We start from the raw sequence: 23,691 nt of genomic DNA, 5'->3' as shown, positions 1-23,691 counted from the left end.
TAGCTTACACAAACCAGTCTGCAGCTTCATAGGCCACAAAGGTCTCCTCTCCCTACTGCAATATTATCGATTTATGAACACTTATTGGCACATTCTACATTTAAAGCTTTCAAATAAATAAATGTAACAACATTTCTATTAAAAAATGTGTTAAATGGTAATAAATAAAACATGCATCCATGACTTGCTTTTAGATTTTCTTTAATTCCTTTCACCAGTATAGGATTTGATGTATTTGTTCCACTTGATAATTAAAAAAAAAAAAAAAGACAGACTTTTAAAACCAGAGGGACATCCATGTAAATCAGCAGCCACCTCCACATCACCTCCATTACTCTGAAAAAGCAGGTGGTTTCCTTCGGAGGAGTCCGACAACCATGACACAGAAAAGCCAACATACGTGCCATTCCCTTACGTATGCACCATTGGACATCACACCTTTACATTCCCATAACACTACATGCCCATCAAAGCCAGTTGCTGTAGCAATAAAAACTCTCCTATGTCTGATGTGGACACTGCAACCAGTGTGCCTTTCCTTTGGCAGGCATAGGTGACAGCACCTCAGCACTATACAGAGGTGCCCTCTGCTGTTGGTGTAGGCTTATTGTCATCAGGCTTCATGGCAGGGAACAGAAGGACCTCCTGCAAGAGAAAGGAGGCAGGACATTAGAGGGTTGTTCCACACATCATACCTAACATCAATGCAACCTGGACATTATAGCGGCAAACAATTTGAAAGCTTATAAGGCGAGATGAGACTGTGATAAAAACACAAAAGATGTCAATACATTAATTTACCATACTAACATGCAAACAAAATTATACTTTAAATCACATGTCTCAAACTCAAATGCGGTCCGCCATGTCATTTTATGTGGCCCATGAGAGCTTGCTTTTTAGAGTAGCCTACATTTTGTTACACTTGAAAATTATTATCTTTAATCTGATAAATTAATAGCATACCGTAAATCCTCAAATTATGGTCGGGATTCTATTTATGGCCGGGGGCGTGGTCGATTCGGACAAATAAAGGCCGGCCCCCAAATACAAGTCGGGGTAATAACTGCCTACCAGTAGGGCTATCAGTCCACAAGCACTAGAAGACATTGTTTTGATTTAACTCAATGAAATAAAAAGAGCTCTTCTTAATATTTAATATTGTTTGTTAGTTTAATACTGTTGACAATTCCAAGGCCAATGACAAGTCGTTGTCCTACACCATGGGTCTCAAACACATCGCTCTCAAACTACCAGTCGCTCGCCGCCCCTTCTGAGCTTGCCACAGGCGGAAGCAGTAGGCTACTACATTTAAACACAATTGTTGCCGCAAGGCATTCCAGCCTACAAATTTAATAAAAAGTAAATCATGCATAATTAAAAAAAAAATAACTACTTGGCTATGCAATAAGGTTTCCATTACAGCACAGCGCACGTTCAATGAATGAATGAAAGCGGCTGCCTTGTCTCGCAATGAACAGCGGGTGGAAATCGACACTCTTTCTAAATTAAACTTAATAGTGAACCATCAAATACCCCCAAATACCTGCCTCGAATACAAGCCCAAATAAAACCATCTTCTGTAAACCTAATGCATACTACCGTCTACACTGCACTATATTTCTCGTTCTGCCTATGCATCACCTGTCTATACTTTGTATATCACATTGCACTTTTCTGCTTTTTTGCACTTCTGGTTTGATGCAAACTGCATTTTGTTGGCTTTGTACTTGTACTCTGCACAGTACAGTAAAGTAAAGTTGAATCGAACATCTAATTTAACATCTAATGAAGGCCTGTGCTTTGCGCAGCCTAAGTAAATAAAAGACCCCGGCCACAATTTGAGGATTTACAGTAAATGTTATAATAAAAGAGAAATGTTAGTGGGTACCCATATACAGTATATTTTTACATTATGTCAATGGATGTACACGGATGCAGATTTGTTACTGTTTGTTATATGTTTGTTTATAGTTGTACGCTTGAATATCCGCTTGCCATAATGGTAATTCTACTTTCAAAGCTAGTTAATTTGTTGGCAATCGATAATAATAGAATGCAGAGGCAATTCTGCAATGATATTATGATACATTTACATAGTCTTTCAGTTACAATCGGCCCATTGAGGGCAACCATTATGCTGATGTGGCCCGGGATGAAAATGAGTTTGACACTCCTACCAAAGAGTATAGAAGTAATATTAATAACTTACTTCTATACTCTTTGCTCCTACTTTAAATGCAGACAATGGATTCACTTTCACCAGCATGTTCATTAGCAGTTAACTCATGAATGTATTTGACAGAAACCATGAGCTACAGCCAAAATCAGTGCACTGGTTGGTGTATTACACTGTACCTTGATATTGTTGGAGTCCGTGAGGAACATAGTGAGACGGTCGATGCCCATTCCCCAGCCTGCTGTTGGAGGCAAGCCATACTCAAGAGCAGTGCAGAACGTCTCGTCAATGAACATGGCTTCATCGTCACCCTCTGCCTTTGCCTGGAGGTGCAGTCAGACCCACACATATAGAGAGACAGAAACCAAGGGAGAAGAACAGGTAAATGCTTTGTAGTGAAAACTACAATTAAACAAATCTGAGCATGATTTTTTGCAACATTTTTGTAGATTACGGTTACAGAGCCTCAGAAATCAACCCTGAGTTCACAAAAACGTGCCGGAGAATGGCACGAAGTATAGCAAGACTCAAAGTCCTGAACATGTTGCCAATACTGCTGCATTGTCCCAGTACAGAAAAATCAAACAACTGCCTATAAGAGGTTGCCTTCATTGTAGTCACTGCGCTTCAAGGCGAGGGGAAAAGCTTATTGCTATACCTACCGTAGCCTGTTGCTCAAACAGTTCCCTCTGTCTGATGGGGTCATTCAACTCTGTGTAGGCATTACAGATCTCTTTCTTCATGACAAAGAGCTCGAAGCGCTCAGTCAGTCCTTTCTGCGATCTGTGCCTGGGAAAATAGAAAAGAGAAGTGGTTAAGGAGCAGTTAAGGCTAAAATGACAAAGTCATAGCAAATCACTGAATTATACAAGTGTTGGTGGGAGACTTGGTGTCAAGAACATCACAGTCACGTCTCCAGACAATGCTGATTACCTTTACTGCCACAAAATCTACAAAGATAGTCAAGGTACATACTGAGTAACCATGAAATTATCATAAATAGTTATAAATTATCACTATGTCTTACCACTTGGCCAGCGGACTCATGATCTGTGGATGGTCACAGATGAAAGTGGGATTGATGCATGTTACTTCCAAGAAGTCTCCTACCAACTGTAGCAGAGAATCCCCAGAAAACAGGAGAGACATTAGATTAAGCAAATGCATGTGACGTCAAGCATGTCAAGAAGAAAAATACAAAGACAAATATAAAAGTTGGGACCGTAATTTTGTAGCAATCCTATACAATAATTTTCAAAGTTAGTGAACTGCTCCAATTAACATATTATTTAAATGGATGAAGGTATACAATTAATCTGCCCAGACCATTTCTGTCCCTTTTCTTATTTGGGGAGACACTGAATAGAATGACTGACACCCACCTTGTCTAAGAGACGAGCCGTGGTTCTAGGAGGGGGGCACTCCACTCCTTTCTGGGCGCACAGTTCATCAAAGAACTTACGAGTCTCTGAAAATAATCAAGCACAAAGACGTCAGACATTCAGGTAAAACCTACACCATCAAACAACAATGATATCTGTAAAGTTCTGTCCTCTGACATAAAAGTTAATTGTGGTTAACTATCTACTTACTTAACTCCAAGGCATTTAAGGTTTGTTTTGACAGAGCAACAAAAATGAATATTTATAACTGCATTTTTGCCAGGCTGTGATGGTAGAGACACAAGCATTCATAAGATTTGTATGACCTTGGACTGTAATTAGGATTACAGAGATCGTCTGAGAGCTGCCTTACCATTGCTGTCGTATGTGTCTGGAGGGGGGAACTTCACACCCAGCTCTTTCTCCAGGTCGTACACCATGCTGACCCTTCTGAAGGGCGGGGTGAAGTCGATCTCATACGCCTGCCCCTCTGGTCCCTCAGGGTGGTAGGTCACCTTGTAGCCACCTGTGATGTGCTTGACCATTCCTAAAGACACAGTGGCAGGAATAGAAATAAGAGCCCTGGAAATGAGTGAGCTGCAACATGTGTGAGATACAGGGATCACACATGGGTGATTGGAGGGTTTTTGGGCTTCACCAAATACTTATCAGTGGCACCCAAGACATGAGAAGACATCCAACACATTTTCCTGGCAAGGGTAGCCAAAATGGTGAGGACTAAACTGTGTCTTGGAGAGAGTGGTATGTGTGTAGAATGTACCTAGTTTACGAAGCCATTCCTGCAGAATAAACATAACTAATAACTGGAAACAAATAAATCAGTAAACCGTGTGCGTATCCAAATATCTTTAATATTGCTGGGTACTTTTACTCTGTCTATAACATTAGAGTAAAGTTTGTTCATTCAATAACTTTCAGTTAGCCAGGAGTCAAAACAGGCAGATTACAGTGTTCCACAACAACTACTCATGCAGGCTAAGGTCCCGAAGAACCGGCTGGTTTCCATGAGCTGAACTGAATGAGAAAAAGATAGCCAGACCAGTACTATTACTTTGTATACAGAAGTGTTACAAAGTTTTACACACTACATCTACACTCCGCATAAGTCCCAGTTGAGTCCATGTCCATGAGATCAGACTGCACATATTTGTGACTTAAACAATGGTAACCTTGTCAAATAAGCCAATCGTAGTGCTGTAAAATCTTAGTCTTAGTCAGTCATTGCTCAGCTAGCTTATATAGATATGCCAAGTGTGACACTGGAGGTCTTGTTCCAAGATGAAAAAAAGTGAAAGAAAAAGAAAAAACAATTCTGGGCCTGTCCCTATGCGTCACAAAGAGGACAGTATGGATAGTCTATATGTTATATCTGTCAAGAACATGACAGGTATGTAACTAGCTACCATATTCTCTATGTAAACAGACAGACTTGTGAAAGAAAAACAAATATTATTAGGTCTTTAGCATGTATGTTATAAAATAGAAAATATAGATGTAGGATGTGTGGATCTCAATTCAAAACCTGGCAACAGACACCATTGAAAATAAAAGGCACAATGTTACTCTGAAATGTTCAGCTTAGATCGTAGTTCTTACCTGAGAGCAGCTTCTCTGTGATCTCCATGAGGTCATGGTAGTCAGCATAGGCCATGTAGAACTCGCATGTAGTGAACTCTGGGTTGTGAGTCATGTCAATGCCTTCATTCCTAAACTGTCGGCCAACCTCATACACTCTATCAATACCTCCAACCACCAGCATCTATGGGAGAATTAGGCTGTTTTAACAAGGTGGAACATGCATGTGACCATCAGTATTAATTAAGTGTGCTTGTTCTTCTTAAGTTTTATTATTAAGTGTGCTTGCAAAGCAACAACAATTATTGTTCTTAAGTTTTATTATTATTATTATTTTTCCCGTCTCCCTAATTTTTTGTCAGCTCTAGCGCCCTGGCCCTTTGAGACAGACACCGTTCCAACTTTAAAACGTCCGATCAGTACCGGTGTAAGATGCTCGCGAAGATGACGTCAGGTGGGTGTGTCGTTCGTCCGCCATATTGGATTGAACAGAAAGCAAAACTAAATTCTCACAGGTCACCAAATTTGGTCCGAACGCCACGAAACTTGACGTACATTATCCTTGGACCAAGCATCACAAAAGTTACCAGAAGGATTTTTGATTATCGAAAGCGTTTGCCCGTCACAGCCAAACGAAATCGGGCGCGAAGCTTCAAACAGGAAGTCGCCCATATCTCAGGAACACGGTCACATATCGATACCAAATTTTGTATTTGAACTCAGGACTCCAATGTGAGGGTGCATAAAAAAAAAAAAAAAAAGAAAGCATCCAAAAGTTTCCAGCATTTGGCAAACCACCCACCCGTATTTGGTAACTATCACCTTTCACATTTGCACTTGCACTCCATTCACAATGCCTTCCAAGTATGCACAATGTCTCTGGGCAGCCTTGCCCAATCATGAAATCCTTGCTCAGCCATGGGATAGTATGGACTTACGAACTGAAATGGTAAGGAGAACATTAGCTATTTATTGCTGACGTAGTACAGTTATTTTCACATTGACGGTATTTAAAATAAATTTTCATTATTGTTAAATATCATGATGGGAGAGTATTGTATTGTTGTAACGTTGTATTACATTTCACATACATACGGTGACATCATTAGAATTATGTGAGCTTCACAAGTAAGGAAGGTGCAAATATTATGTAATTTATAATGGGAAATTATTGGAAATGTTATTTCTTGTTTATTCTAATTGCAAACCACACACATCCATTCGGAATCACACGTACACATTTAATACTGAAAGACTCTCATTTCGTTTATTTGATGTTGCCTAGCAACGCAGCCTTCAGAGCAAAGATTCTAGAACAGGGCTTCAGAGAGACACGTTTTGAGTTTGTGGCCAAGAACCTAAAATATCGGTTTCCATGTCTATGTGCTGGATGGTGTGCGTCCTTTATGAAAGTAAGTGTTTTATACAGTTAACGTTACAGACATAATGAGTCATGTTGTAGTGGTCAACATAAATGTGCCCCTTCTGTTATTAGAATGCTAAGCGGAGAAGCATGCTAAGCAGAGATTTAGTATCATTCATTTCTTGTGTGGCTAGCTATAGGGAGGAGATGTATGTTGCTAATTGGGATTTATGTTGTTTAGCGTAATGCCATGGTCATTTGATATGAGATGCTTGCACTCGTAACTTCATCACTTGTAACTTTAGGACTGCCATTTAGCACATTAGCCCTAAAAGTAGCACCTAAGTCTGTGACAGCTTAAAAGAAGTGGCGAGGACTCCTAACGCGATGTTTTGAAATGCGTCTAATATTGTCTACAGGAGCTTCCAATCGCAAGGGAACTTGCATTGTAGGCATAACTAAGGGATGCAATAACACCACCAACAACCAAAACTAGCCTACTCATTGTCAACATGTACATTAAATGTAACGTTTCATGTGAATCAAATTAAAATGTTTTCTTTGCAAACGTAGGCATAGGCATATGGTGACGGATTAATTTAATAATGCTGCTGTGTGAATCACGGTAAGCGCGAATTAAGTGGCCACTTCTTAATGGGACCCACTGTATGGAAGTGGGCTAAGTAAAATAGAGATGTTTCAAATAAGATAAGGTTAATCAGAATTCTACGATATGCCTGCTTGACAACGGCAGAGATAGAACTGGCCTTTGGCCATAGCAACCATCCATTTAGAACGACTGGCCTTCATTGCAAACAAAGATCTGAGCTGTGTTGCAATGTGAGGCACAGTATAGAAAGATGATGAAATATACAGAGACGGGTCAAAAAATATAGTGCAATGTAGACAGTAGTATACAGTTGATTTACAGATGGTGGTTTAGAGTAATATGAAGTATTCCTTTATTCTGAGATAGGCTACAACAATAGGCTCTCAAAACAACTCCAGGCTCACAAAACAATCCCAAACAGACATAAGGTCTTTATAGAGCAAATCCATATAGATTTTTTGTCAAATAAACCAGTAAAACATAATTTGTGGGATGGAATATATAACATTCACACTCATAGCTCATATGGAATATATAACATTCAGACTCATAGCATTTTCTTAAATAAATCAGTGAAAAATTATCCTGACAAACAGGATAGCAGCAGCTTTTTAATGCCTTGGTCAGATTTCATAATTTCAATTCCTCTGTAGGTTACCCGATAGCCCAGTTTGAGACGCGCAAGACGCGTGACATTTATTTTTGCAGCCAATCACTGCTGTCATTTTATTTTATTGATTTGATCTCGGTCATAGAAGCTAAATCGAAGGCAGGCCTAAAGGTAAAATCCAACGAACCGCATTCAACCCGCAAACCAATAGTTGAATAGCCCTATCCTAGAGCTTTTGAGATATTGCCACTGTTCCAACACTGAAAGGCACTGTTACAATGCCTGGATCAAGCCAAGTTCAGCATTACGTATGCCACTATCTGCTCACATTGGTAGCAGATAGCACACTTTCGCAGTTCCCGCCGGAAATGCAGTCTAGTTTTGTCTGAAATTCCTGATATAACCCTATGAAAAAGTGTGGTTTGTTTTAAACTGGTGTTCCAGAGGTTTACAAAATATAGTAAAGGAACACCTTAAACACCCACCAGTGAACTTCATACAATATCACAGAATTATCTATTCACCAGCATTATTCATTCACCACCACTTTCTTGCAAAACCACCAGACTAGACCTATGAGAGATATACTGCATGAGATCTCTTACCTTATGGTACAACTCAGGGGCGATTCTCATGTACAGATTCATGTCCAGGTCATTGTGGTAGGTAATGAAAGGACGTGCAACTGCCCCACCGGGGATGAGGTTCATCATAGGAGTTTCAATCTGGAAGGCAGTGAGCAAAATTCTTTTAATATATATTCTTATTCCACTGCTTGGTTGAATTTCCTATTTTCCTGTGTAATTTAGAACGTGCATTAACATATGTTATTTGAACACCTATGAAGTAGATCCATTTTTTTGGCCGTATCACACATTGTGAAGTTTAACCAATTGCATTGCTTTGCATCCAAGCTGTAAAATACAGACGTTCAGAACATAGCAACATTGTAGCATATGACGGAGGTGGTTTTTAGCTAGTGGAATGACAGTAGGCTAAGTAAAATAGCGATGTTTCAAAGATAAGGTTCATAAGAATCCTGGGATATGCCCGCTTGACAATGGGAGAGATGGAACTAACGACTGGCCTTTGGCCATAGCAACCATCCATTTTAGAACTAGTGGTGGCAGTTTGTCCTGCATGTTGAGAAATTAGTTGATAGGTGTCGGAAAAAAGTAGTTCCACATACAAGACAGTTTTAGCGATTAAAACGTTTAAATTATAAATGAACACAACGCAAGTGCCAACAAGCAGGATAATGGACTCCACGGTGGTCTGTTAACAGAAATGCACTTACGAGGCTGCGCGTAGGGCCGTTTTAAAACCTCCGCCGTGCATTCATTTCTGTTAACAGACCACTGTGTCGTCCATTATCCCTTACATATGAATTAGAACAGTGGCATTGCATACAATAGTTGAATATTCATCATTCACAAATAAAAAAAAAAAAAATAGTACATACAAATTAACATCCACTGTGTTCTGCAAATAAAAAAAATGGTCGTTCTTCTGTAGGGCTGCACAATTAATCAATTTTTAATTGAAACTGTGAACTAATGCAATTAGTTAATGGCAAAGGCTGCAATTTATTGTACGGTTCGCAACTCTGTCCCAATGATAAAAAAAAATAAAAATAAAATAAAATAAAGTGAGATTTGGATTATTGAACTGAAGCTTGACTTCAGTTCAATATTCCAAATAAAACTGCAATCGCAATATCAGTCAGAAAACTTCAAATATTATACCCAAATCTTGCAGCCCTTCTGTCCTAATCATGGGAGGAGTTATGAACAGCTGTGGGTTATGTTTCGTAGTTCCTGACCGCCAAGGCAGTCTCTTTGTAGTGGATATATCACTGTTGCGCCAGCCACAGACCGAGAGTTGTATACCAAAAACGTCACTCCGTGACCCGGCGTGTGACGTCACCGAGATTATATCAGCTTTTGTCACACGCCAGCCTTCCTCTTATCTCTTCTCGCCGCTTATCAGACGATTGTTGTTCTACGCGAGCCCGGTGACTTCGGCCGGAGTTACGGAGCTTTCTTCGTCCTCCACGGGCTGTTCAGACTACATTTCGGATAATAAGTTGGATTGACGATTGTACTGACGACCTACGTGTTTTTAACCTGGAGCTTGCTCGGTTAAACAAACACTTGTTCGGCATAAAACAACGCAGCCTCACCTTGAGCCACGTTCGGTGACTGGCTAACGTTAGCCTACTGTCCACAAGCACGGCAGCCTCGCCTTGAGCCCAGCTCGGTCACAGGCTAGCCTCAAACACTAACACGGATCGGTTTACCTTGAGCCCAGCTCGGTAACCGCTTGTCCCAATCAAACACAAGCACAGCAGCCTTGCCTTGAGCCCCGCTCGGTAACCGGCTAGCTCACATCAAAACACTAGCATTCCGCCTTTGAGGCCCCGCCGTAGGCTAGCTAGTAGCTAACTCTCCATTCCATAAGTAACATTGCCTTGAGCTTAGCTCGGTAAGTTAGAGACATCCTGTCGACTAAGATTTTGAATTAGCAGTATTTTGGTAAGTATTGAAGGTTTACAGCGATCGGTATAGCTTAACTGTAGCTGAAGGAATATTCTTTAGATTAACGTGGACTTCATTGCGCGGTTCTCACCACTGCATTAGCGTTCCCTGTACTTATCAGCCTTGAGCACAACGTCAACTTGGCGCTTTGTATTGCGACCATGTTTGAATCAGTACAGTGTACCCAGTGTCCCACTACACTGGAACCTTATGATGGCCATGATCTCTGCCCATCCTGTCTTGGGCTGGGCCACCTCCGTGAAGCTCTCATTAACCCGTTCATGAATTGTGCAATTATGTCGGTTGCACAGAGGCAGGCTAGGCTGGCAGGCTTGAGCGCAGAATGTGAAGCAACACTGCCTGCTGCCCTTGATAGAAAGACTACTAAGCGCCACTCTGCGGAAACCCCCACTGTGGCTTAGAAAAAGAAAAAGTCCACATCTGGCTTGTCCCAGCAGGTGGAATCTCTTTCATCTGATATGGAGCAAATAAAATCTGTTAATGTCACTGACTAAAGGCGCAGCCCCTTTTGACACCTCACCTGACATGCCTGAACATTCCCCATCTGAAGCAGATGATGATTATGATATCCTATCTACAGCTGCATCAAATGCTGTGTTTCAACATAGCCCTGCATGCACTGAGAATTCAGCACTCTCTGTGCAATTGGCGCCCCCAACTGGTATGGAACCCGTCACACGGTCTCAAGACCTTAGTGAGGACTCTCTAACGTCTGCAAACATTGGGGGTGGCCCCATAGCCTCCCTGCAGAGTACTATGAAGCTGGCTTTAGCCAGATTGGCCCTGGACACACCGCCCGCTCAGACAGTGGAACCCAGTGCCTTCTTTAAGAAAGCAACCACAAATGATGACTTTTCTGTACCCATTTGTAAGGACTTTGTTGCGGAGTTCTCAGCAGCCTTTGCAGCTGATGCACAAAGGACTCGGGTGAGCCCAGCTGTGCGCACAGGCGCTGGAGGTCATGGCCTGGCAAATATGCCAGCAGTGGACCCATGTATTGCAGCGCTGGTGGTTTCGCCAGACGAGGCGCTGCGTCTAGATCCACGCTGCCCTAGTGCCGAGTGCAGACGTACAGATGAGTTGTTCATCAGAGCTCACAACAGAGCAACACAGGTAGGACGGCTATCCAACTCTTTGGCACATCATCTGCTGGCCTTGTGAGCATCACTGCCAGGCACTAATGCCGATGCCGCCCCAGATGAATTACTGAACACTGCGCTTCAGACAATGGGCCACATAGCCCAGGACATGGGAAGACTCGTAGCTACCTTGGTGCATGGCCGCTGCCAAGTCTGGCTAGCACAAACCCCCTTGTCAGAGACATGCAGGGCCACAATTTGGGCACTGCTGCTGGTCCCTGGCCATGTCTTTGGACCTGCTGTAAAGGACGCACTGGATCGCCACGCTTCCCTATCTGAATCGCGTCAGCATGTGAGCACGCACAGGCCCTTTCGTTTACGGGCCCCAGTGCCTCCAAACCCACGCTTTAGCCACCCCACCCACCCAAGGGAAACCAGGCACCAGCAGCACCCTGGTACCTTGTTCGGCCCCCAGGAGCGCAGAGCGAGTCCACCTGCTCAGGCGCAACGTAGACGCCCTGCACAGCACCCCGCTTTTGATGCTAGGCCAAGAAAAGCTCAGCGCTGACGGGACCCGGCCGGTGGCAGGGCTTTTTGTCAGTCCAGCAGCTGTCATACTGGAAAAAGTCCGCAAAAGACCTATGGGTTGTGCGTACAATGACAGAAGGGTACAGGCTGCAGTTCCGTCGCCGGCCAACCCTCAGTTCACAGCCCAGGGTCACGGTTGTTCGAGACCCAAGGCGTGCATTAGTCCTCTCCAAAGAGATTTCCTCCCTCTTGGACAGGGACGCAATAGAAGTTGTTCAGTTATTTCATAGTTCCAAAGAAAGACGGTGGCCAGAGACCAATCCTGGACCTCTGGAGGTTGAATATGTTCTTAAAAGTTCTTCCCTTTCGCATGTTGCGTACTGCAGACGTTCTCTGCAGCGTTTGCAAAGGAGAGTGGTTCACACTAGTAGACCTAAAGGATGCGTATTTTCATATCCCGATTGCACCAGAGCACAGAAGATTTCTTCGCTTTGCATTCCAGGGGGCTATCTACCAATTCAAGGTCCTCCCATTTGGGCTCTCCCTAGCCCCCCGAATATTCACCAGATGCATGATCCAGGGCCTCAAAATCCTACCTTACCTGGACGACTGGCTCATGTGCGCCCCCACCAGGGAGCAGGCAGTCATGGACAAACGCAGACTGCTCACTCACATCCAGGCATTGGGCCTCACTGTGAATGGGGAAAAGAGCAACTTGACGCCGACACAGTCGGTGAAGTTCATTGGGATGGGGTTGGATTCCCGCACGATGATGGCCTACCTACCCCAAGACCGAGTTCAAGTGATCCTTGCTTTCATCGGGCGCTTGAGATCGGGAACACAGGTGCCTTACCTGACATTACTGCAGCTTCAGGGCCTGCTGACAGCCGCAGCACAGGCAATTGCACTAGGGAAGCTGCATGACTTCTTCAGATGTGGCTAAAGGATCTGGGGCTGGACCCTGTACGCCACAGACGCACACCGGTACGTATATCACAAGAATGCTCGACAGCTCTACAGAAATGGCAGTCGATGGATTTTCTTTCGTCAGGAGTAGCCATGGGACAGCTTCCATCACGCAGGGAAGTATTAACAACCGATGCATCCAAAACTGGGTGGGGCGCAGTCTGGCGCTACAGGGGAGTGCGGGGCAAGTGGTCATCGCCCATGGCACAAGAGCACATCAACCTGCTCGAATTGCGAGCAGTCCGACTGGCATTGGAACATTTTCTGCCAGTGCTGAAGGGCAGACACGTGCTAGTCTGCTCCGACAACCTGTCCACTGTGTTCCATGTGAACCACTACGGAGGCACCAGGTCACGAGATCTCCTGAAACTAGCACAGGAATTGTGGCCGTGGGCTTACCCCAGGTTCCTTTCACTAAGAGCGATACACCTGGCGGGTGTAAACAACAGTGTAGCAGACACACTATCCCGCGGTGCCTTGCACCCCGGCCACTGGAGACTTCACCCAGAAGTGGTGCGGCAAATATGGAGTTTGTTTGGCGAGGCACAAGTGGACCTTTTCGCCTCCGCAGATACAACTCATTGCCGTCTTTGGTTTTCAGAGCAGGAGCAGGACAGTCCACTGGGACAGGACGTCTTAGCTCACAGCTGGCCGGACAGGCTACTCTATGCCTTCCCACCAATCCCCCTCATACACGCCCTGCTGGATCGGATCCAGAAGGAGGGACACAGAGTTCTCCTGGAAGCCCCTCGTTGGCCGTCACAAGTTTGGTTCCCCCTGCTGCTGTCTCTCCAGCAGGGGTTACCTTGGGAGCTTCCTGTAAAGACAGATCTCCTCTCACAACTAGGAGGGCAGATATGGCACCCACGACCGGAGTTCCTCCAGTTATGGTTGTGGCCCCTGGGGCCAACCCACAGTTAAAGTCATGCACACCTGAGGTCAGACTCACAATCCTTAACGCTAGAGCACCGTCAACCCGTGCAATGTACGATGGGAGATGGAAGATCTTTCAGAAATGGTGTAAAGATCGTCACAGGGACCCGCTGTCCTGTCCTGTTGAATCAGTGTTAGAATCGCTTTTTGAATCTGGTAAATCTCCATCTACACTGAAGGTGTATGTAGCTGCAGTCTAGCCATCATGCCCCGATTGATGGATCATCCCTCGGCTCGCATCGCCTGATGGTTGCCTTCCTTAAAGGAGCAAGGAGACTGAGGCCACCTAGAATGAATAGGCCGCCACCCTGGGATCTTCCCACTGTTCTAGAATTTCTTTGTGGTAAGCCATTTGAGCCCCTCGACCAGGCTTCTCTTAAATGGTTGTCCTTAAAGTCATCATTTCTTCTTGCAGTGTCATCTGCCAAGCGTGCCTGTGAACTGCATGCACTGTCAGTCAGCCCTTTGTGTCTTCACCGGGGTTTGGATGATTCAAGTGTGAGGCTCAGGCCTAACCCAACATTCTTACCCAAGGTTCCCTCACCTGGGTTTATCAACCAGTCCATTGAGCTATTGGCCTACACAGACAGCAGTGACCCTCGACAGGTCCTGCTGTGCCCTGTTAGGGCGCTAAGATATTATGTTACCGCTACTGCAGAGATTCGCCGCTCAGACAAGTTGTTTGTTCATTTTTCTGAGGCCAAACGAGGAATGCCACTCTCCAAACAGAGGCTCTTGCACTGGTTCATTGAGGTGATAGAGTCGGCCTACAAGCATGTTAACCGTAGACTGCCGGCACCTGTAAAAGGGCATTCGGTCAGGGGCGTGGCAGCTTCGTGGACAGCCGTCAAGGGGATCCCTCTGTCTGACATTTGTGCGGCAACATGGTCGTCCCCATGCACATTTAGCCGCTTCTACAATGTTAATGTGGCATCTACCCCCTGCCTAGCTTCAGCAGTGCTGTCTCCAGCAGATTTGGGTTCCATCTGAGTCACTCCTCGTGACATTGTGATATTCCAACAATTCCAACATCAGTTGTTTCCGGTTCCGGTCGGCGTGCTCCGTATGTAACTACCTAAACTTCCAAACTTATCTATCTTAAATCTCCTTGTTACCATCTACTTTCTACGGATTTACTGGCTACCCGATTATATCGTGAACAAACTCTTGCATAAACTGTTGTTGCTCGAGGCTTTTGGATTATCGGACTCTATAACCTTGATTGCCAAACTTTTTTTTCTGTCAAACGTTAACGTTAAACGTTAAGCCAGTATCAAGGGCTGCAAATAATACCGGGCCAAGGAAACGATATCTGGAAGAAGAAAGCATCAAATTCCTTCTAATGTCTCTCAAAACTAGTGACTCAATATAAAAGTGAGATCTTCTCAGATTACTTACCCGCTACCTGTGTTCGAGTTATCAAGTAACTGCACGATATCGCTGCTGCTAGCCAACTAGCAAACAAACGTTTAAAAACAGTTGACACCGGCGAGCCCTCGCCCGACACGATGCCTCCCCTCAGCTGTGCACCAGGCTGCAACTGGCGCGTCCTTCTCAGCTTAAAAGATAGTGGAACTCGAAGCCAGAATAGCAACCTCCATCAGATTGAGAAGGATGAACAGTTCGACACCATTCTCTCCGTAAGTAACGTTACCTCTCTTACACACACACAAATGCCAGATGTCCTGATTTCACTCTGTCCTCCAATACTTTAACCATGCCATGCACTAATGCAACTTCTGTCCCTGTTGCCTCCCCGCCTCTGCTGAGAACCAAGCCTGCTCTGCTGGCCAGCTCCACTCCACACCAGCCTGAGCCACGGCGTAGAAGCAAGCATCACAAAGCACGGCAGGCGGTCCGACGGCACTCAGGCCCAGCCCAACCTATCCGACTGGAAAATCACTATGCCATTCTGACCGAGGATGAGGGAGCCCCTCCAGCCCCGAGACAACCATCCTGGTCCTCCTCAAAGTCGGCCCCGACCCCTCCTCCCCGGACCTCATCAGCCTCCCCCCCCTGGTCATCGGCAGTTCCATGGTTAGAGACCTCTGCATTCCCCCATCATGTAGTGTCCCTCCAAGGTCTACTGCTTCCCTGGTGCCAAGGTCCTTGACATCCAGCAGAAACTCCCAAGCATCCTGGCCCGCCACACCAAGGTCAACAACATCATCGTACAATGGGCACCTAAGCGACATCAGAGATAAGCAGTCAGTAGCACTGCAGGAAAACTACAAAAACTCATCACCACTCTGATGGGCACAGAAAAACGCTTTGTCATCTCTGGGCCTCCCTACCTACAGAAAAGGTGCTGAGAGATGGTCCAGACTGTTCGATCTCCACACCTGGCTCAAACGCTACTGCGCTCCCTAAGCATCCCCTATGTCAACAACTGGGGCTTGTTCTGGGAGAGGCCCAGTATGCTGAAGAGTGATGGTCTCCACCCAAACCAACATGGAGCCAGGCTACTCTCTGACAACATAGCGCCCACACTGAGACATTGACATTCTGTAGAAAATATTACAGATTCACGCCCCAGGTATTGATTCAATGGCATTATACATGTGGATGAGTCTGAGAATGTTTTCTGCAGGGTAACATACAATACTACTACCATAGATCAAGCTGTGTCATGCAATAGCATGACTTATGCTTATAGTTCTATTCCAACGTTGATTTCTACCCAACGATAGTAAAAAAAAAAAGACAAATTTAAAACTAGAAACCTAACAAATATTCTTTCCATACCTCAGCATATTCCTCAAAAGCCAGAGGCATTTTCAGCTAACATGGGTTTACTAAATATAGGTGCACTTACTACCAAAACCTTTGCAATCAATGATTTTATTAGTGAAAAAATTGGATTTTCTGTTTCTTGTTGAAACCTGGCTGACTTCAGACAGCTTAAGCTGTTCTTGTTGAGACTTGTCCCCAAATTATAATTTCTTCCACTCAATTAGACAAGGCAAACGAGGTGGTGGAATTGCCTCCATTCTCTCAAACAAATATAGTTGCACACGAGTCAACTTTGGCAATCGCTTCCTTTGAGTATATTGCCCTCACTCTGAAGGCTGACCCAGCTGTACTTCTATTAACCTTATACCGCCCTCCTAAACTATGGACTGGCTTTCTCGACCAGTTTTCTGAACTTATGTCACTCATCATCACTAGCTATGATCGGATAATTGTAAATGGCGACTTCAATATTCATGTCAATAAGACAACTGATGCTAAAGCCAGTAAGTTCCTTAATGTGTTGGACAGCTTAGAGCTAAAGCAGCATGTTACAGGACCCACCCACAACCTTGGCAACACCCTCAATCTAGTCATTTCCAGAGGGATAGAAGTCACAGACTTATCAGTAAATGATATAAATATGTCTGATCATCATTGTGTATCTTTTAATATTGTACTACATACTCCAAAAATTCATCCCGAAATTGCAATCAAATCACGACTCTTGGACATTAGAGCAGAACAGCAGTTCATAGCTCTTATAGACTCCATAAATTTAGATATTTTACATCATCCCATTGATCAAATGGTAGAGGCTCTCAATCGTGAATTAGGCGCTCTGCTTGACAGAGTGGCACCCTTAAAGACTAAAAAAAGGCCCTGTAGCAAACTGACACCTTGGATGAACGAAAATATCCATGATCTAAAATGATCCATGGATGACATGAATGATCCATGATCATTCTATAAGGGAGGCTATTGGTAACACAAGTAATATGTTTGATAGTACACCCAAAAACAGCCCCCCAAAATTAAGGTCCTTTAGCACTATTACTCAATCTGAGCTTGGTAAAATTATAACTCAAACCGGCTCCTCAACATGTGTTTTAGATCCAATCCCTACTACATTCCTCAAAAAAGTATATGATGGCTTAGCTCCCTTTTTTCTCAAGGTAATAAATACCTCATTAGAAACAGGTATATTTCCAACTGCTTTTAAAACCGCTGTTGTGAAACCTTTACTTAAAAAGTCAAATCTTGACCATACCAATCTGAGCAACTACAGGCCTATATCAAATCTATCGTTTTTGAGCAAAGTACTTGAAAAAGTTGTTTGTAATCAGTTAAATACCTTCCTCAACGAAAACAGTATCCTTGAAAAATTCCAATCAGGTTTTAGATCAAATCACAGCACAGTAAAAATCACGGCTCTAGTAAAAATAGTCAATTATCTCAGACTAGCTACCGACTCAAACAAAGTCTCAATCCTTATTCTTCTGGATTTGAGTGCGGCATTTGACACCATTGATCATAGCATCCTAATTCACCGCCTTGCGAAGTGCGAAATTGATTTTAAGGTTGTTAATTGATTGATTTTAATGTTAATTACTTACAAAGCTCTGAATGGCATAGCACCTTCATGTATCTCTGAGCTTTTAATATCTTATCAACCACAAAGGAAACTTAGATCATCCAATTCTAATCTTTTAATCGCATTCCAAAGTGCTCCACAAACAAAGTGGAGAAGCTGCGTTTATCCATTATGCCCCCAAACTATGGAACACCCTGCCTCTGTACATCAAGCAGGCGAAGTTCAGTAAATATTTTTAAAAAGATCTGAAAACATACCTATACAGGAAAGCTTTTAGTTAACTCATCTTATCCTGTAGACTACATTTTCAGATTATTCTACATCTGCTACTATTGGAGGCAGCCAGCCAGAAGCAGATGGGCTCCCCTATTAAGTCAGGTTCTGCTCAAGGTTTCTTCCTGGAATATGGGTTTTTTTCCTTTTCCAGTTGCCATATGGCGTGCTTGTGGGGGTAAGAGGGTTAAGGCTGCCAGTCTTATGGCGTCATTTTCTATATTTTTGATATGTTGCTGAGTATATCATAAACAGCAAAGAAAAGTGATTGATAATGACTGACTGACTATTATTGTGTTACATGCTTCAAATGTAAAGCACTTTGAGCTGCATTCTGTGTATGAAAGGTGCTATACAAATAAAGCTTTATTATTATTATTATTATTATTTATTATTTTTCATCCACTACAAAGAGACTGCCCTGGCGGTCAGGAACTATGAAACATAACGCTAGTTACGAATGTAACTGTGGTTATGTGAGTAGTGGATGACCGTCAGGGTTTCTGGTCACTCGGAGTATGTGAGAAGAGACCAGTTACCTGAGGAAGGCTGGCGTGTGACAAAAGCTGATATAATCTCGGTGACGTCACACGCCGGGTCACGGAGTGACATTTTTGGTATACAACTCTCTGTCTGTGGCTGGCTACAAAGAGACTGCCACGTTCCACGCCACGTTTCATGTTGTGTGACCTTACACATTTTTATCAACTACTCGTGCAACTGTATTTAAGTAGGGAAAACGTGGATGTTTTTGATTACTGCCATCTTCCTCCCTCTATGGTAGCCATAGTCTGAGCCCGCTAGCATAGCAACATGCCAACACATTCGCGCCGCGCACCAGAGCGTTTGAGTGCACGTACCGACACGGGAGCGGTATGACTCAACTCGTGAAAGTTAAGGTAAGAACATATTACAACTGACATTCGGTGGCGTGTTACTTTAAGTAAAAACATTACATCCCATCGGTATGTTCTTTTTGCAGACATGTCTCTAATCACAGATTATTTCAAGAGTTAGCGAGGAGGAGAATTGCAATGACAGGAGTGGAAGTAGCCAAGGTGCTAGAAGAGGAGAATCTGAGCACAAGTGAAGGCTGTTTTATGCTTCTGCATCGAATCAACAGCGTAGCCCTGCAGAGCCAAGCCCTCCGCAGTCATCTGACAAGCACAAAAAATTTCAACCTCGCGTTGAGGTGACAGAGACTATCCTGGGAATCCAGATTTGAAAGCATGAAAATTAGAATGAGTGACACTGGCGATGAGTAATGATGCTCATTATCTATGCCCATGAACCTGAGCTGTACAAATCACATCGGTGTATCTGATATAGGCAGGCCAGAGGAGAGCTAAACAGATGACGAGAGCACTGCGACATCGAAGTCCGGAAACATCGGTCGTAGTGTTATCCAATTGCGTTGATGTCCAGAATCGGTCAGTAAACATTGGTCGTAGTGTTATCCAATTGGGTGCAGTAATATTTTCAAATGCATGCTTGGTGCCACCCCTCGAGTTGGGCCATTTTCATTACTTGTAGCCTGACCCTTAATCTTTCGGATTTGGGTCTTGATTTACAGGCTAGACACAGACCGCAAGGACTGGGATTGGTCAACTTGCCCTGTGTCGAGCCGGCTGCTTCAAGCAGCCTACTGTGGGGAGTAGCAACATACTAGTTCACGCTCATAAGCTTTGCAAATACAGTGATGGCCAAAAGTATTGGCACCCATGCTAAAGTTGACTGAAAAGAGGAATATAAAATCCTCTTTTGGAAATTGATCTTAATGCCTTAAGTGAAAAATGAGGAAATATCTAACCTTTAAGGGGACACCAATTTTCTTAGTGAATTACTAATGCATCATAAATAAATAAATGTTCTTCCTTAAAATACAGGGGTCATAAGTATTCCCACCCCTATGTTAAATTCCCATAGAGACAGGCAGACTTTTATTTTTAAAGGCCAGTTATTTCATGGATCCAGAATACTGTGCATCCTGATAAAGTTACCTTGGCCTTTGGAATTAAATACTTTGTGGGCAGTTTGCTTGCGAACATAACATAAACTAGCTAGCAGACACCTCACAAGTAACCTCAGACTTATTTTATGGTTACAATAACTAGGCCATTGGAATATACTGTGTATTTCTCGATAACGTTTAGAAAATCTAAGCAAGAAAAGGCTAAATAAATAACATTCATATTTCAGCTCAGCAGTCTATGGAGTTCGCCATTCTACCGTTTCGGTGGTGCACGACTCAGACAAAGTAGATTCAAACTTCAAAATGTTCACCCCGGCGTAGAGGCAACGTTGTAATCACTGCATGGAGAGGAGCTAGAAGCATAAAACAACCTTGAGGGTCAAGATTGCGAGAGAGGAGAGGCGAGGCGAGAGTACCAAGTAGGCCTATTAACATCTGCATCAAAACCGATGTTTACATCTCTTTTTAATTCATCTCCCCAGACTCCCACCCCGTCACACAGCTTTTTACCAGCTCAGCCTAATTTTTGGCCAGGAAAAAACTGAGCTGGCAGAAATAAAATGTATTGATAAGATACTCTTTGATATAAAACATGCTAGTGTAGTCACATTACACATATCCATCACACACATCTGCCCACTTGTGGGCTTCCTACCTCCAAGAAGCCAAGCTGGTCCAAGAAACTGCGCAGGTAAGTGATGATCTTTGCCCGTGTCACAAATTTTTGCCTTACAGGGTCATTCAGAATCAGGTCCAAGTAGCGTTGACGGAAACGGGTTTCCTTTTAAGACAATTACAGTGAAGTGTACTCAGAGGTATATTGGAACAAATGTCCTTTTGAAAGCCATTTATCAGTTCTCTTCATAATTCACAGTGTCTTTACCTCTGAGAAAGAAATAAGAGACAATTGAAATGCAAGATTTTACCTTGTCCTTGAGGCCAAAGTGGAGATGGGGCAGCATATGTAGGCATGGAGACAGCAGGGTCATCTCGACAGGAATGATGCTAAGCTCTCCTTTCTTTGTCTTTCCAGGGTTTCCTTGAACTCCAACAATGTCTCCTCGTCTCAATTTGTTGTTGACATGCACAAACTCTTCCTCTGACTTGTAGTTCCTGTTGAAATCATGAACATGAAGGGACTATTAGTAAGCACTTGTGTCCATGAATGAGAAATTTCTGGCATATTGGTTAACCAATTTTTCTGAGCAACACCAAAATCCCACCTGGAATTTGCCATGACCTGCAGTTTCACACCTTCCCCTCGTAGATCATAGAACAGCAGCTTGGCACCTGACTCTCTCTTCGCATGAACACGACCTGACCACAAAAATATTCAGTTAAACAGGACATTTTAGAGATGATTTCAGAGCACTTCCACGCAGACAAAATCCATCTGTTTATTCCTACCTGCCACACTGATGACTTCATTTAGTTGGTCCCCTGGCTGCAGGTAGTTGTACTTCTCAATGAACTCTGTGAGGGACATGTCTACATGAAACTTGTGGGGGTATGGGTCCTTTGCTGTGCCCTTTAGTGCCTGGACAGCTTGCGTACGGATTTTGAAATATTGCTGTGCAGAAAAAAATTGTGACAATGTAATCGTCATGATGCTTTTCATCAAATAGTGACAAAATACAGACCGAGGTGGATATGTGGTTTCATTTTGTTTTGAAACCCACACCTTAGAACACCTTACAGTACAAAACACAGCTAATTGTGACAGACAAAACACAGCTTGTGGTTTGGGCAGCACACCATAGTATTGGTTGCACTTTCACTTACATTAGGGTCCAGAGTTTCCTCATCAGCCCCATAGTTGTTGTGTTCAGCCTTGTCACTGGTATTCTTTTGATCCACCTGTTCCTTGACCTTGGCCTCTTTCTCAGCAGCCTTTTTCTCAGCTTTCATGCGCCTTTTCAGCTCACTGAAAGAGCAAAAGGATTTGGCTTTTTATAATCCCCAAGTTAAATTATCAAAACAATTAATACAGACAGGGTTAAAGAGGTAAGTGGGAAGTTGAATGCAAGAGCCCTACAAGTAAGAATAATCATTCAAATGTAGTGACAAAAGGTTGGTTGTTTTTCACATTAGATGGAAAAGCCACCAACCTCTTGTCACCTCGCCAGCGATTCCCCTGTATTAACGCAGGAACGGCTGCTGGATTGGGGGAAGCAAACTTTGGCAAATGTGCCTTGACCCCAAGGGCTTGACACACCTGCCGCCCGGCCACTCTGACCATTGTCAGCATGATATGGGGTAGTTACGGCGGCTGGTCAGTACATAGACCTGAGGAGACATACAGAGGGAAGCCGTGTAGGATGCCTTCAGTGGCCGAAATGACAACTTCAGATTCCCTTTTAATTTAGCAAAATTATTAATTATGACAGACAGGAAAAGGCTAGGGCGGTGGTTGTCTTCTTGGTCTCACTTCAGCATCAGACTGAAACTTAAAATGCCGAAGTACCGGCTAAGAATCACGTTGGCTAACGTTGGCGTCGACTTTGCAATGAGTAGGTTACATACAACAAACCCATTCATTTGAAGTCACATTCCAATATCACAGTCGTGGCGCTACCATACACATTTCCAATAAACGTTGAGGAAACGGTTGAGAAAACACAAACAAACTGCACACCAGTCAGCTATTTGAGGCTAGTTGCTAACTTATGGTACAAAACAGAAAATGCACGGTCCCATCATGCTGTCCCTTCTGATGTAATTCCATGTGATGCCGCATGGCGACTTGAACACATCATTGGAAACGACTAATCTTTATGCAAAACGCAAATAAGTCGCACACCAAATGCCAAAGAAAAGGCCGGGGAGGTAAAACAATAAAAAAAAAACTGATTGTTCTTTATGTTGGCTTACTTTTTGCTGAGTTTCTCGTCATCTACAGTCACCGCATCCGCCATCTTCTATGAGTGCCTGCGCGCGTGTCGACCAACGTCAACGTCAGCACGCAATACTTGGCTTAACGGCGTTCTATAAACCAATCACAACCGTCCCTCCTCCGTCCTGAACCTTTCACTTTCCGGCTCCGCCTATCTAGAATTTTGTGACAGTGTTTCTAATCTCAGACAACGGACGCTAGAGTGTGTAGTTGTGCCATCGATTGATCCTTGCAAATAGTGCCTATATCAACTTAAATAACCAAAGACTCCAAAGTAGCCTGCAGTTAGCAAATTGTAACCTAATGTATGCAACCCACTGCAAAATATATGTAGGCATTACAGATCTAATAAAGTAGGATTGCAGGCAGTGTTTGTAGGCCTATCTTCTCATCCAAATATCCAACTGGGGAAGAGCAGAACCAAT

The 23,691-nt window shown here is 43.6% G+C and overlaps 1 protein-coding gene across 2 annotated transcripts; it reads right to left on the bottom strand.

Annotated features, from left to right (window-relative positions):
* Positions 1-184: 184 nt before the first annotated feature.
* Positions 185-23,341, bottom strand: kars1 (lysyl-tRNA synthetase 1). Of its 2 annotated transcripts, XM_048263562.1 has the most exons (15): positions 23,245-23,328; positions 22,482-22,659; positions 22,156-22,297; positions 21,781-21,943; positions 21,597-21,690; positions 21,300-21,486; positions 21,029-21,154; positions 8,346-8,465; positions 5,179-5,341; positions 3,935-4,108; positions 3,562-3,647; positions 3,207-3,292; positions 2,842-2,968; positions 2,359-2,502; positions 185-645 (listed from the first exon to the last, which is right to left on the bottom strand). In XM_048263562.1, the coding sequence occupies exons 2-15, from the start codon at positions 22,619-22,621 to the stop codon at positions 571-573; spliced, it is 1,827 nt and encodes a 608-aa protein (XP_048119519.1). In that variant the 5' UTR covers positions 22,622-22,659; positions 23,245-23,328; the 3' UTR covers positions 185-570. The 2 variants fall into 2 exon arrangements, with proteins under 2 accessions (XP_048119519.1, XP_048119520.1); XM_048263563.1 differs by lacking the exon at positions 22,482-22,659 and having other exon boundaries at positions 23,245-23,341.
* Positions 23,342-23,691: the final 350 nt, after the last annotated feature.

The sequence above is a fragment of the Alosa alosa genome, chromosome 14 (assembly GCF_017589495.1).
Source record: "Alosa alosa isolate M-15738 ecotype Scorff River chromosome 14, AALO_Geno_1.1, whole genome shotgun sequence".
NCBI lineage: Eukaryota > Metazoa > Chordata > Actinopteri > Clupeiformes > Clupeidae > Alosa > Alosa alosa.
Note: the sequence above shows the minus strand (reverse complement) of the source record. Positions and strands in the feature narration are given on the sequence as shown.